Raw genomic sequence first — 16,129 nt, 5'->3', positions numbered from 1 at the left:
AGTCATTAGAAAATGTTTGTGTTAGGAAGCTAACTATGCCAACACATCTACCTACGGTTCCCCTCGCTCCCATCCCATGTTCCCAGTGGCACAAATCCCAGTTTTAGTCAAACCTTGAACACCACAGTGAAGAAAAACCTCTGCTAATTTTAAACTAGGTGATGGTTACATTTTAGAGCATATATACTGTATCTTTCACCATGGCTGTATGGCTTTGTTATTGCTGGCTAAAAACTTGCCAGCATCTAAAAAGGAAAAAAAAAAAAAAAAGCCCCAAAACCATGGCATTCCACACTAAGCCATTATATGCTACAGTAGTCACTGATACTTAAGAAACTAAAATAAACTTCTGTCCAACAGCAATAGGGGAAGAAAGTCAAGAAACATGGTACAGACTAACAGTAATTAAAAAAAAAAGAACCAAAACCTAAAGAATAAGGAACAGGTTAATAAAAAGGGGTGAAGAAAAATGTAAAAAAACAAATGCTGTATTTGCCAATCTCAGCATTACCATATGCATTGAATTCCCTTCAACTATTTAAAAATAAATTGGTTCCAGAACAAACAACCACCAAAAGCATGCCTAGTTTAACTTGGACATAGGAATCGCAGGCATCAATGAAACACTGTGTGCCTTTTATAAGAACCAAACATTTCTTCCTGTCCGTACCCTGCAAGGCAGGAGAAGCCAGAGTTCTGCTTCATTTACACTAGTACAGCTCTAGCTCAGAGAAGAATGTGTAACAAATGTTTTAGGATAACACTCCCTCCAAGTGCTGCAGTGGAAGTCCACTGTCAAAAGATACGGTCCCTCGTATGAGAGAACAGGCCCATAATCCAATCTTGGAAAAATCGAAACTGAGCCAAAATTCCTGCAAGCAAATAGATTAACACGTGCTGTGTTTTCAGCCAGGCCAGGCCGATTGTCAGAGCAGCACATCGTGTTTCAGCGATTCCATGCCCAAACTGGTGTTATTAACGAAGGAAGCAGGAGATACCCTCTTCAGGGCCTTAACCCCAGCCGGTCTGTTCTCCAGCGCCATGTGCAGCCTCCCTAATTTCAGCCACATGGAGGCCACGTTCAGCGAGTAGGCGGGATAATGCTGACTGCAAGAGAGAAGGAAAGTCAACTTTATCAAACCTGGCAGTGGCGGAGCGTTCCCCCAGCCCCCTCCCTGCCTCTCGTTGCCCCGGCCCATTCCCTGCTCAGCCCCAGCGCTGCGGCTGCCAGGAGCCAGCGCCAAGTGTTTCTGGGCCGGGGATGCCTGTCACTGGGGAACTGAACCGAAACTACCATATGCCCCGCCGCAGCTGTCAGATGGCAGTGACTTTCTGCCACCAGCTTTAATCCAGCCAGCTACAGAAAAAGACAGCATTGTTGCTGGTTTTCACCCTGCACCCACAGAAGCAGCTCTGCTTATTCCACAGCCGTCGGTCCCCAGTGGGCAGCGAGGTCCCCAGCAGCTCGAACCGTTCAGCGCTGCTGGCGGCGCGCGGAGCTAGCGGAGCGCGGCTCGGCAGAGCTGACCTGGAATGCCAGGCGCCGGGCCAGCAGAGCTGGGCAAGTCCCAGGGAAGATAAATGGCACCGAGTCCCCGGGGAGAAAGCTCTGGCTCGTTCTTTGTATCGCCGCCCTCTGCCAAGTGATCTGTGACTCGACGCTGGCGGCTGCTCCGGAGGGAGAGCTCGACTCGCGCCCCCCCAGCTGGCAGGGAAGTCGAGGCCCAAGATGAGGATCTGCCGGGGAGATGCACGGCAGGACCAAACGCAGCACCAAACGGGCTGGCTCTAATGAGTAACACCACTGCTGTAAAAGCACCAGAAATTCATCAGAAAAAGTATTTTTTTCCTGCAGAGGTTGTGCGCTGCCCTGCTCCACACAGGGCTCCAGCCTGCCCCTTCTCCCATGCCTGCAGCTCCAGGGCAGCGAGATCAGGGCCGTCGGGGCACCAACACAGCCACGAGCAGAGGAGCTGAGCTCGGCTCCAGCTCCCTCTGCTGCTCGGCCCCAGCCCGGGACAGGGCCCTGCTTTCCATCGTGCTGCTGCAGGGAGGGCCGGGGGCTGACTGTGACACCCGGGCTCTGCCTCCACGCCTCGACACAAAATACAGGCTGCAGATGGGTTTCGAAGCTCTGCTTTACTGAAGTATTAGGAGGATATATTATAAATAAATAAATGAATACATAAATAAATAAAACAGCAGTATTTATCTAGCTAATCAGAACTAGCACAGTGCCCATGATGCCAAACTTATATTATCAAGAACTTCAGACTGAAGTTATATTTTTACTATATATTGCAGGCTGTATTCTGATTGTATCAAAGTCTGCTGCAGAATTTAAACACTCTTTTTCAAGTGATGTCATGGGTAGCATGTTTATGCAAAAGGTATTCTCTCACTGAGAGAAGAGATCTCTGCCCAAACTTGTCTTAATTATTCAGATTACAGAATTAGAGCATTAAAAAAAATAAAAGAGCCTCGTATTTACCTGTATGGTCTGATAATTTTTTGCCCATAACGCAGCGCACCTTCCCAGTCCTGCATGTAGAGACAGACACCCATGGCCTGGTACATCATATGTAACATATAGACATTACTGTCTTCAAACACGGCACCCATCTTGTCTAGGCTCAGCTCACAAATCTCTAGTAATTCACTAGGAGGTACGAAGAAGTCAAGGAACCCAGTGAATAGGTTGTTTCTGGTCAGACAGCTACCTGGTAGCGCCAAAAAGAAAATGCCTTGACCTTGTTCAGAACAGTTCTGAGAAGTCCTCTTTTCTCTCCAATGGCATTAGAGAAGGGGAGTGAAATTCCCCATGCAGCAGGTACTGAATCAGGCATCAGACAGCCCGGTCTGCTTCTGGCCCACCAAATCCTGCACTTTTGTCTGCATCCCACCAGTTAGGAAAGGTAGGCTTGTGACCATGAGCAATACCTGCAGCCTCACGTGCACTCTATATCAGGCAATATTACCGTGTCCTAACAACCCCCTCCCCATGCTCGTTCTAGTCTCTGGCTTGTTTTATGAGGACAGCCGTATGGCACGCCAGTAGAAACTGCCAGCTGCACAGACGGGAACAAACCCAGGCCCTCACAGTCCCACACCTGCAGCATTAAACTGCCCTTTGCCTGCGGGGAGAACTCCTCAGACACGGAAAGGGCAGAGGCACGTTTAACTTCTAAAGGTCAGCGCTTCTCCTGCAGGTACTCCTGAAGCAAGCCAGCAGGTGAGCTTTTTAGGTCACGCACCAAGCCAGGGAGACAAAGGATATATTTGTAGTGTTTGGCTCGCCTGAATCCCTCAATCACATTCCTGGCATATTTGATCATGTCCCGCACTGTCTCTGCTGATGGAGGATCATTCAGCTTGCGGATTTTCAGTTTCTCTTCATCCTGAAGGAAACACAGTGGATGTCATAAATGCAGGTTCCAAGGCCTACAAATAAAGGTGCATCTGCTGCACAAAATTAATAAAAAGACACAGATGGGAACTTAAGCTCCTCAAAGAATGTAAAAACAAGGGTAGAGCATGCACCTGCAATTTTCTCTAAAGCCTTGGCTGGGAATCCTAGAATGCTCTGCTTTCCAGTTCATTTGCCATTCTCTACTTGCATGAGGTCCCTTTCTTTTTTGAAAGATCCAAGAGCTTTTCAATTTTGTGATGGAAACAGTTTTGCATAGGAAATTTCACTGCTTCTAAGAGATTAAGGATTAAAATAAATTTAGTTTTAAGGCTAGGAAAGCCCAAGTACCTTAGGCCTTCCACAATGTGATAGTCCAGTGGAAAATAGCATGATATTAAATAGAGAAAAGCATTCTTCATATCTACAGATGAAAACACATTTCCGCACATTTTGTTGTTAATATACCAGCTTTCTGCTGGACAGCTCCATTTACTCTTATCTTTCTATCTAACTTACAACTTCATGAAGAGTCAGCTGCAATCTGGAGACAATCTTTTGCTGTTTAAGCCTCACACTCTTGCTAGATTTCTTTTATCCTTTATGATTTCAACTGTCAGCTGAGAGGGCTACAGTGAACTCTTTCCAGAACTGGAGGAGGCTGAGTGATAGGTGATTCCATGAGTAGCAAGTTCTTAGAAATCACAGATGAAATCCTGGCTTCATTAAACTCAGTGGCAAAATTATCAAGGTAGCTGTGGGGAAAAACACAACTACAGTATCAACAGAATGGCCTCAAACGAGAATATTGGGCAGTATTTGGAAAAAAAGTTACAAAAGAAGACAGCATTCAGTGGAAGGAGATGGTTGTCTGATCAGTTTGGGAAGCAACTCTTAAATGGACACCTCTGTGAAAGGGGGGGAAATACCTGGAATGTAGGGATCGGGATTATGACAACCTACTTTGACTGAAATGACAGATGAGCAGCACGAAGCTCAATTTTCCTAATCTAAGTAACTGACACCTAGTTTTAAGGAACACCGTCTGCATGTTTGCCTTTGTCCCCTGAAGGGCACCAAGCGATGCCTACTGAACACAGAACTGGCCTGTGCATCACGAGGGGCTGTGACCCAGGATAAGAATGGCACGATGCCACTGCAGGAAAGCCCATTCTGCAGGTGCTGCTGGGTCTCCAAATTACCCAGCAATATCACACAATGTCACCTAGAATGGACTGAGATGTCCCAAACAGGGACTGCAGCAGGACTCTGTGCCAAACAGGAGCCCAGAAATGCTCCAAGCAAGGTTCCCTAAGAGGAAGGAGAAAACGTGTAGTTTTCTGAGAAAACTCAGTCCGGAGCTAAATTCTTTTGGCCAGGTAGCATCAACACCGTATAATTATCTACTTCTAACAAAATACTCATCTTCACTTTGTAGCTCGACTTTAAATAAGCATCTAACAGGAAATTTCCTGACGTGTCATGATTTACACATCATGAAATAACGAGTGGCACAAAGTCTTACAGACAGAAAACCCAAACCATGTCCCCTCTCTACTACCCTACTTTCCAAAATTTAATTAAACCATATTACATCTAAGGACCTGGGTAGTGCCCTGAGAGTCAGAAGCATATTTCACATCCGTTTTATCCAATTTTATTACCTTTTCTTTTGTAGTGCACTCCCTGCAATCACAACTGAAGAAATAGGAGTCTTTTAACCGTTCATTTCTGTCTTCGGTGGGATACAGCAGGTCAATATAGCTGGTAAAAACCTAGACGGTAAAAACACAGTAGCCAGTGAAAAGCAGTATAAATATATATATCTACCAGTTCAGTGGAAATCATACTTAGTATGACAACCACACACTGACACAACTTGTGACTCCCTGCAGCCACCTCCCCTGCCTTTTCCCCCTCACATTCCAAACCTCTCGGCAGCATCAGGAGTTGCCATTTGTAAGTGCAATCTGACAGACAAGTGTTTCCTTTTCTATTCATTATGGAATTTCCCTCAAATATTACCCTGGCTTCAACCCAGGACAGCAAGATTCAGGTGTGGATAAGGAAGCTATCACACCATAAATCTCAGGCTCCTGTCAAACTACAAAGAGACGCCGACTTTTCAGAAGTAAAATAATGATTCCAGGTATCCAGCCTAGAAAAAAATTACAGTGGCCTGGTTTTTTGGAGGCTAGAGTCTCAAATTTTTCCTTCTGAAAAGTGACAAAAATTGGGGCAACAGCAGCCACTGGAAGCTTTAGAAACTTGGGAGAAGACCTTCAGATCTCTGAAAATAAGAGAGGCCCAGCGCTCCAGTTCTAGGAGAATGAATATCAGATTTACTTCAGTGGCAACATTTTAAAGCAAAGAAAACCTGCTTTTGATCATTTTAAAGGCCCTTCACATACACTATTCTTAAGTGTTCCTCTATTTCAACGACCTTCAGAAAAGAACCCCTGCAACTAGCTTCAATGCTGTTTTTAAATGACATCTCCCCCAAGAAACATGCCATATGCACGCTGCAGTTGATCATTTTGCGGACCGAGAAGCAGTTTTAGTTTCACTTATCCACTTTCAGTTATTTGAAAGTAAAATGTATGTGTAATTTCACATTGCATATGTTCCTAATCTTACTCAGTGTGATCTCACATTTTCCCCCACGCTCCTCTCCTCCCTTCCCTGCTTTCAAAGCACGAGAAACGCAGAACTGCATTTACAGCAAACACTTCAAAAATTCCTGATGCAGTGGCTATGTTGAACCTGAAGATGGAGACACAGCCCATAAGACTGCGCAGAGCCCAGGCAGAATAACGGGTCCACTTTAAAAAAATTCTTACACGTCAAAAGAGCAACTGCTAAAAAGCGATGAAAGCCTGTAGAACTGATGCAGCTTCTAGGCACAATTCAACCAAAAAAAAAAAAAATGCCAAGCAAGATAAAATGCTCATTTACACCTCTCACAGTAAGCACTCCCCAAAACTGCTGAAAACGTTTGAGATTCCACTGGAAAGCTCCAAAACGGAGACTAGTCCCTGTCCATTACCACAGTGCACGTGTAGTGACTGCCAACACCACAGTCAAATCGTACTAACAGCAGAGAAGTTGCTCACCTGAGTCACCCCTGGCTCCAGCAATTAAACTCGCTTTGCTCATAGGGGTGAACAGCTGCAATCCAGGACAACCACCCCCAACCCTTCTCGCAAACTACTGTTACATACTGCAGAAATTGGTTAGAGTTATCAAAATCAACTCTGAACTTATTTTGATCAGGATTAACCTTGCCTGCTAGGTTAACATTAGTGAATGACACGCAATGAAATTCTACGCAAACTCCATCCCCAAAGAGAACGTTTGGTATTTTCATCCCATGCGGATGCACGAGTATCCTCCCCAGCTCTACCTAACATATATTTGTCATTAAAGCAAAAAGAAGCTCTGCTGCTGAAGACTCCCTGTCAAGCCCAATATTTGACTGAGAAAGTTGAGACCAGGGTCTTATTTATCCATCACTGTTCAGGCGTGCTCCAGCTAAAAACACACTCTTGTTCTTCTGGGACTACACCACCAAACTCTGCTGAGGTGGTATCGCTGGAGAGAGCATGCACAAAACAGGAGATTTCCAAGTCAGAGGACTTATCTGTCCCCATTTACCTTGTTTATTCTGGCTTCAATTGCATTATCATTATACTGGGAACGATTACAGCAGTAACAGTTTTCTTTGATGTTGAAATTTCAAAGCAGCAGCCAAACATCAGCAAATTAACCCTCCTTTTACAGGTGGGTAAACTGAGACAGAGGCTGGCATACGCAGTGACTGCTGCAAGTGCCCTTCCCTGGTTTCAGCACAAAATAGGATACTGCCTCCTAGAATCACTTCAGGTCTCCAGAGCCACCCAACTTTTCTAAAACAACATCTTAGGCTTCTCTGAGAAACAAAAGATCCTTCCCCCTCGTTATTAAATTGTCATCTAATTGGAATGAAGACTGAAAAGCAGGATGGATCCTGTTTTTAGGATGCATGCATACATAGTACCTTAATACATTCAAACATAGTGCACTTACCTCTTCTCCAGGCTCAATCTCTCTAACAGCTCTGACTTCAGCCAAGGTCCCTTTGTAAGTTACAATCACGTTTGGGCAACAGCTATGGTTCATCAATGCAACACTGTAAAAGCGGAAAAGTAAACCTTTTTTCCACCTCACCAAAAGCAACAGGCAAAAAGTTAAGCACCACTTCACAAAACAAACAAGTCTGAAAGACTGAGTCAGTCTCTCTTTGCAAGCTGTTTTTATTGAGACTTAACATCAAGGTAACCTTGGGAAAATCTGTTGTGCTGGTTTTTATCCTAATGATATGGAGAAAGGCTATGCTAATGAATCATTACAATTTTAAGATCTTATTATTGCAGGACAAGACGAGTTATTATTTTCCCATTCTTAGGGTGCTACAGTACAGCTGATGGGGTATTTGCACAGCGTAACTGTCAATAACCTATTTAGGCACCTGTTTTCCTTAGAGGAGAAAGAAAGAGAAACCCATTTAATGAAAAAGAAATGGGACAATACAGGAAAACAGAAGTCAGTTGCTGCATCATAACTTAAGATCAGCATTAACATTTTAGCTGGCTTCTGTGCAAAGAACCAACCTCCTTGTTTAAAGTGGGAGGGAGGAGGTCTGTTTGTTTGTTGTACAAGCACACAAGTTACACAAAAACTCAGTCTGCTAGAGAAAAGTACTCTGCCATGCTACCAACCTTGGAAGTGTAATTTGTTGCTTACTTGAGATAAAATGTTTAATTTTAATTATTTCTCTTCCTATCTACCAAAATAATAATCGTGTCTTCAGTCTTCTTAGCTCACAGGCATAACTGCTAAGTAGGAAGGATGTGGCTCTCAGACGCTGAGCCTTTACAAAGGTGTTGGACATGATTCCAGAAATTCCTGGTTTAATATTCTTCTCTCCCCACCACGACTCTGATCCTGGGCAGGATTTGGGGAATCTATTTCCAGTCTGTAGCTCAGGGATAAGAACTGCAGACAGACCCTCCCAAAGAAGGACGATCTGTGAAGCTAGGACTACCTACCAACCACCTGTGTACAGCAGATCAGGTCCTGCTCTAATTGGGCACCTTTCAGTTTCAGGCTGCTTTGGCACGGATAACCTGCTAATAACCCATGCCTCACGAGGAAGTCGACATAAGCAGAGTGGCGGTGCTTTCAGCGTGGGGTTTGCAAAGAGCAGGGGCAGAAACCATCCTCCTTTGCTCCAGTGTTAAGAGGGAAGCACCGACTTAAACAGAAGAAAGGTTCCTCAGCCTCAGAGAGAGTTGTGCTCCCCAGTTCACAAACTGCAGTTAACGCTTAACATCTGCAGTTTATTTATAAAGCTGAGGAGCTTGTACATATTTTTTCCACTGTCATAGCAACATAAAGCATGGCAGTTTTAAAAACATCTGAGGAGGCTTGAAAGAATTTCTGAAAGGGATTTACTGTTTGCAAAGGAACAAAGGTAGAAGGGATGTTGTTCCGAGAACACCAGGTGAAGGATTATATCCAGCCAAAACAGAAAGCTGTGAACAGAGCAAGTCACCTGCAAGCCTTTTCATTTTGCTTTGATCATTACTTGATGTCCCTGTCCAGAATCTGCCAAGTAAGCCATTGTTTCCTACCAGCCTGCATATAGTTCACAATCCAAGCTTAAGTACTTCAAAACAAATTGCAAGTGCAATTTTAACAATTTACCAGATTTTAAAGCAAAACTGCTGCAAATCATTAGCTGAACTTTATTAGTTAGCATACTTTAAACAAGACACATTAATATTAAATGTAAATTAATATTAAATGTTTGATTAAATTTATTTCAATACAAATCTAGAAGAATTAATAAGAATTTCTGTTTGTTTTAAGTAAGTTACTTTTATTTTTAAAAATATTAAACTCAACCTACTCTGGGAATATGGCTGATCCCAAATGAGAGAGTTCTTCATCTTCAATCGTGAAGCCATTACAGTTAACCTAAGGAAAAAGAGGAAGAGACTAGCTCAGATTCTGGTCAGCTTAGTGCTCCACACTCACATCACATTCTCAGACTCCAAAGTCAGTGGCAGCTATTTGTTTATGATTTTCTTTACCCCTCACCAGTACTCACAGAGAAGCTACATGACATCTCAAAAAGTGAAGTGAGGACCAAATCCCTATCCAAAGGAATGTGCAGGACTGTAAAGCCCAATACTTGTGCCTGCTCGGGACTCAACATCTAAGGGATTACACCTTGGAAGGCAAATCAAGAGAAACGAGGCTTGCAAAAAGTGCTGCAAACAGTGTCAGACAAAGCAGACCACTGCAAACACAAAGTCAAATGTGACACTGACAGAGCAAGAAGACTTCACTTGGCCATTGCAGGTAAGGGGCCTCAGCAGAACTACACATGCAAGGCACAAGGCAGGGATGACAGCAGCAAACTCAGCCAGGCTAGGGCAGCACAGAGCTCTGAAGGAGCATATGTTACAGAGACCTGGCACAATGACACTGTCATCTGGTCAAAACTATGTATCAGCTAAAGCACACATGAAGAGCAATAAAGGGAGTGAGAAAGACTGGAACCTCATATAGACAGAGAAGGGGACAGAAAAAGGAAAGAATGTGTGAGGAAGTCTATTACTAATTTAATCAGAGGACAAAAAGCTTGTTCATTTATCTTTCTTATAGATTCAAGCAGTTCTCCTGTTAAAGTGTTCTCCAGTTCTATCCTCACTAAGTTCAAGGGAATCTTACCAGAGTTTCAGCTTTGTGTGACTTAAATGCACCTCAAGCAAGTACTCTGTTCCATTTCCACTGCAAGTCACATATCTGCCAGCACAAAGAGAACTCCAGCCACACCTACGATTGAGCATCTCCCTACGATCCTCAAAATGTTGACAGCACTGCCAGAAAGGCACTAAAACAGCTGTTGTCACATGGTAAGTCCAGCTGAAGCTATAATGGGCAAAGGCACATTCAATCAAGTACAGTGTAAGGACTTGCTCTGGAAGGGCAGGAGCTGAAAACAAGCACTACCAGCAATGTTTTGCTCCACAAGCTGGAATGCAAGTCAGACTGAATTTTAGAAATACACAGATACTTCCCAAAGCCACCCCTCAGGTACGAATTGCTTAGGATGAGTCTGCAGTTAAGCGTCCTGTTTCTCTGATTCACTCATCAGTGCTTTTTGGTATCTTTACCTGATCTTTATTCTATTTTTAGCAAGGCAGCATCCAAAGGCTCCTTGTCTCCCAAGATGAGCATGCTACCGCGCTAGCCAACGCGTGAGCATACCTGAACCCAAACCAAAATGTAATTGCTGAATACAAAAACAATAGGAGAGAAAGATTGTATCAACAGCAAGTAAGAACATAAGGCTACAAAGGCTGACATAGCAAACAGCTTGGTGGTTCTGAATCACGGGAAAATATTTAAAAATATGTCGTGAGTTATCATCAACTCCCCTCCAGTAAGCCAGAGACAACCCACTTCTTGAATGCATCATACCAGAAATGACACATGAGGAACAATTAGAAGGGATGAGATAGCCCTGTTTTCACCAGAGGAATGCATGACTAAAAAAGGCAATGTAGAGGGAGCAGGAGACTTAAGTGAGAGAAGTAGAGCTCAAGGTTGTTCCCAAAGGTGGAACAAGGACATGTGCAAAGAGAGGCTCAAAAGGAGAGGATGAGACACTGGAACATGAGACAAGAGGGAAACTTTTTGAAGAATATGATGAGATGGGACTGAGAAGGTAAAGTGACACAGTCTCAAGTGTTAAATTCCACAGGGACAGAAAAGAGTGGAATGATAAAAACAGCACTCTCTTCTCTCTGGGGACTAGGAAAGACTAGAATGGTTTGGACAAGAATCTTTGCTCCATGCAGGAAGACCAGCTATGCCTTAGCTGTGCTGGTAAGCAGCAACACCAGACCGAGCCCACAAAAAGCAGTGCACAAGAAGTCAGAGGTGCCATAGTCCCAAACAACTGCTCTGTGCCACAGGAAGAACGAACGATGAATGAAGCAGCAAAGTAAACACCACGGGGCCAGAGAAACTGCTGAAGCAAAACAAAGGATCATCACCGTATCCAACTATTGCTTTTAGCTCAGGTTGACTAATTATTACAAAACGTGTTTGTATATTATCAAGTACAGACATGCCTCCTCTTCCAGAAATATGTGTGCTAGAGCCAAAACCTCAAAAAGCTGTGTCCTGTAAAACACCTTTGAGGAATATCCAGGTGATCTTTGGAGGTTTTAGTTCAAAAAAAAAATCAATGTCCACAGTCACAGATAGTTGCCTTATAATGAAGATGAGCTCAAGGTGACACCTAAAGGTGACATTAAGCACCCAGAGGGAAGACTGGATGGAATACCAGATCTAGGAGTCAGCACCTCACAGTAGTCAAAGTACCACGATCTGATGGAGCTGGTCCAGGACAGGACGTGAAGGGAAACTCATTTTATAAAAAATAACTTAACCCTTGGGGATTTTGGCTACATTTAGCAAAACTACACAGAAACACTGCAAGAAACTGAATGAAACTTCTTTAGAGTATCCTTCTAACGAATATAAATTCCAAAGTCTTTAAAACAGAAAAAAAAAGTTGTAATTGAAGGGAAATGTACAGCTTGGAACAACTAAATAAATGATGAGCAGATGCTAAACATGCTGAAGAATCATTCCCCTACAGCACAACAGTACCAGCATTAAGGTAATAGTAATGGTGCCTCCTTATTGATGCATGCCTGCCTACGTGCAGAGGGTTGTGTCATCTCAGCTTTTATTACAGCAGCCAATATTTAGCCACATCTCAAACTTTTTACTCCGAGGTTTAAGTATAAAACTAGCTTATTTTGAAGAACATGAGAAAAAGAAGAAGATGTATCTTCCAGCATTCACTGGTGTGTTATTCCACCCACTATGTTTGGTTTAGATGTGGATGAAAATTAGGTGAGAGAAAAGAGGTGAACTTATCTAACAAGACATCCTGCCTTTCTTTCATCTCTCCAGATGACCAAGCTAACTGGTTGTATTTAAAAGCCATGCGTCAGATAAAATTTCAGTCTGCTCTTCCCAGTTCTCTGAAGTTTACTCCCTGTGAAGGTCAAACACAACGATGGCCTGACCAGCAAGAATTTCCACAAAGGAAGCCTGAAAGGATTCTGCCTTCACAGGGTCTCAACCCAGCAGCCTTCTGTGCATGTCCAACAACAGCTGCACTGTGCTTGGCCCACAGCCTAACTTTACAGGGTCTGTTACGGGCTGTTTCTCCTTTTCTTCAATGTTTGAGAAGCATCTCATAAAGAAGTCTGCAGACAAGAATCTCTCCCCTCACTACTGAAACTGGAGATGTCCAGCTGCTTCTGGCCACAGAAGTGCACCTTTGCCATCAAGCACACTCAGCTCTCCCCGAAACAAGCAAAGAGCTATCACCTCCATTGCCATTAAGATTTTGCCTCTTTCAGAGAGGCTGAACTCCTACAGTGCCACCAACCTGAGCAGACTGCGATCTAGCCAACTTACTTGTGCAAAGAGAACTACAAGGGCAGCATTGTCAGGGAACTCCATGTGCTTTGAATAAAAGTGATGAAGAGCAGCAATGTCGTTCTGAATCAGCTCTCTCTTTTCATTGTCTAGTTTGTCAAGGTCTGTGGACAAAGAATACATTCCAATTCAGTAACAGGAACACTCCCCAAGAACTGCAGCAAGGCTTAAGTTAGAACAAGCCTGGACTTAAACAGAAACCCCTCAAGGAAAAGCTGCTTGGAAGTACCACAAGAAGCATCTGTTCTTCCATAAATGCGATGCTTCTTCTGCCAAGGCCACACGTGCAGTACAAGAACATGCAAGATTAAAAAACATTTTCTAACACCTTTATATTAACAGGTAATTGGACATGAATTTATCTCTGCTGGGCAAAGTGTTACATTGTTTAAAAGGCATTTGTTAACCCCAGCAAGCAGATGAGCAATCCCAGGCCCTCTATAAGCACATCTACCGTGGGTACTGTCAGCAGTCTGCCCCAGTCTTATGAGCTACCTGGTCCCATCCACTGTGGTATGAAGTTACCCTCGATGTCACACTTCTTAAAACACACTTTACACAAGGAAAAGGTCCTCATACAGACCTAATCTTAATGAGTTAAACCAGGCCAGGCTCCTGCAAAGGAAAGCTGCTTATCCCTGCTTTTAAAGGACGTGGCCTTTCCTGGCACAGAGGCCCATGTGTGACAGGGACCTAATGAAGGCTGATGTTCAATTAACACTGGGGCTCGTCACCAGGATTCCCTTTACAATAAGAGGGGGATAACACGAGTGTGTCTGGGAGGGCAACCTACCTGACCTACTGCAGGCACCCGCTTCAGGATTTAAGTGCCTGAGACACTCGTGTCTCTGTGGGCTGGAGGGTGATTGTTAAGGAGGAGCGTTTGATCTGCAGGTGTATGAGGATAACAGGAGATGGCAGAAACATCAGGGACATGTCCTGGCACACCTGCCAACTGTATTCCCTTAGGGGTTTGTTTGGAGATTTACCCTCAGGCCACTGACAAGTTCTAGCCAAAGCTGTGGCCCACAGGACCCTTTTATGCCTGGTCCATGGGGAGTGAGCAAGATGGTAACTCCTGGTTCCTTCTTTCCCTTAGGCCCTTTTTGCCTCAGGAGCAGAGTACTGGAAAGGTTTTCCACATACTCCTTCTCATAGAAGCAGGGCCACCAGCTCTCTCGTGCTCTAAGGGAGCACATCAACTCTCAGCTGATGGGAGAGTTTCACATCAGTTTCCCCTCTTCAGCTCAAAGTACCAGTAGAGAGAAATACATGCTGGAAGAGAAAAGGGTGCATAACAGTGGAAAAAGGGGGAAAGGATTTGTAAGAGCAGATGTGAGTGAGGGTCACCAAAAATATTGGGAGAAATGAAATGCAACAATTTGATGATAATTAGGACAAGCCAGAAATAATAGATTTCAGCTTCCAGCTGAAAGCCAGGTGCCTTTTCCTCTCCTGTGCAGGTTGTTATGAAGAGTAAGGCTAATCCTGAACACGTCAAAAGTGTGGTGAGAGGAGAGTCAAAGGGCAGAAAGAGTAAGGGGAATCTTACTAGCAAAAAAGAAACAAAACAAGGGCTCCTAGAGGACAAGGGAGACATTGCAACAGAAAAAAAAAAAAAAAAAAAAAAAAACAACCACACACTTCAGCCTTTTAGCTCCCAAATTAATACATTATTGAAGACACGCTGCAACACAGAAGAATACAGAGAAATTATTTCAGCACTTACCCATCTTCCCCAACCTCACGCTTACTAAGCTACCTGCAAAAATTATCCTTGCCTTAGGCAAACATTGGCACTTTTCGCCCTTATTTCCCCAGCTGTCTCAAGAGCTGTGATGGAAGGTTTCGTACAGGAAGCAAATAAAGCTGTAATTTTGCTGTATTTGGTTACTCTGCTACCTCAGGTTCTAGCAATGGCTGCATTTATTCAGCATTTTACAAAGGGTTTTGGAAGCCATCAGTGAGAACTGTGAACACACAAACCTATTGTCTCCTTGTATATTGCCTTCAGCACCAAGAAAGAGAAATGACAGACCAGTGAAAACTATGCCAGGACAGTTACTAGTCCCCTAGTTGCTCAATTTCTAACTGCCTCACAGGACGTGAAGAGTAGCCTTCCAGTTAAAAGCAAGCCATTGCCTCATCTCCTTCCTTGGATTATTTTGGAACACTTAGGACATGGAATTTCAACACAATCACATATAACATGTCAGATTTGACTGGCAGTGACAGATATTGAAGCACAGTCCAGAGGGTTCTGCAATTAGCCCCTTAGTCACTGTCACCATCAAGCAACTGTGCTGTCTCTGATTTTATGCCTCCTGGTAACAAATACCAGCTATTTTAATTTTACAACATTACAATTCTCAAAAGACACTAGAGTACCAGAAAAGCCATGAGATGGATGTATGCTACATAATTAATTCTGTCTACGTTTTCACCCTTGTTTCACAACCCCCACAAGCAGCCAAGGGAGAAAAAAAAAAAGAGAGAGAGAGAAGAAGAAATAAGAGCACTACACTTTCAAAAAAACTAGGAACCACGATTCTCTTTGTTTACCCCTTTCTCAAAAAAAAAAAAATAATTCAGATGCTCTGAAAGGTTTTGATGGAGGGGGAGAAAGGGGTAAAGCAAACATGAATATAAATAACTGTTTACCTGCAAGCCTTTTTTACTTACGTGACTCAAACTCTTTTACAGCAAGCAGCTTCTCTGACTGCGTTTTTTCAGGGTGAGTTTTCTAGCAATAAGGAGGAAAAAAAAAAGCAACAACAAGAAAATATTTTAATGTTTCTAATTAGGCGCTTTTGTCTGTTCTTTATAAGCTGGGAACTCTTACCTGTAAATCAAACAATAACTCAAATCCACACATGTATGGAATTTATAGAAGTCAACCAGCAATGAGTTAAATGGACTGCCCTTAGTAAAGCCACAGCAATATTCGCTCTGCACCAAATTAGGCAGCCAAAGATTAACTCCTATCAAATTTATATACATAAACTGAACAGTATTTTAAATATGTCATTTGCTTTGTTCTAGACACCCAGAAAGCTGCTAACAATAGCAAGCAGGCAGGAGACAGGCTTTGCTTTGAGGAAAGTGAATAAACTGGCTGTTGACAGAGTTCAAAAGCAATGCTCCATTGTT

General features: G+C 43.4%; 1 protein-coding gene across 1 annotated transcript in view; it reads right to left on the bottom strand.

The window, feature by feature from the left end:
* The window catches only part of SMYD2 (SET and MYND domain containing 2), a 28,921-nt gene that overhangs the window by 1,494 nt on the left and 11,298 nt on the right, over positions 1-16,129 (bottom strand). Inside the window, exons 4-11 of the mRNA XM_048057473.2 lie at positions 15,662-15,722; positions 12,959-13,083; positions 9,357-9,424; positions 7,472-7,574; positions 5,071-5,181; positions 3,278-3,398; positions 2,492-2,666; positions 999-1,107 (exon numbers count right to left, since the gene is read on the bottom strand). Of these exons, the coding sequence (XP_047913430.1) occupies positions 999-1,107; positions 2,492-2,666; positions 3,278-3,398; positions 5,071-5,181; positions 7,472-7,574; positions 9,357-9,424; positions 12,959-13,083; positions 15,662-15,722 (873 nt within the window). The remainder of the gene's footprint in view (positions 1-998; positions 1,108-2,491; positions 2,667-3,277; positions 3,399-5,070; positions 5,182-7,471; positions 7,575-9,356; positions 9,425-12,958; positions 13,084-15,661; positions 15,723-16,129) is intronic.

The sequence above is a fragment of the Anser cygnoides genome, chromosome 3 (genome assembly GCF_040182565.1).
Source record: "Anser cygnoides isolate HZ-2024a breed goose chromosome 3, Taihu_goose_T2T_genome, whole genome shotgun sequence".
Taxonomy (NCBI): domain Eukaryota; kingdom Metazoa; phylum Chordata; class Aves; order Anseriformes; family Anatidae; genus Anser; species Anser cygnoides.
The sequence above is the reverse complement of the archived record's forward strand: the minus strand, read 5'-3'. Positions and strand labels throughout refer to the sequence as shown.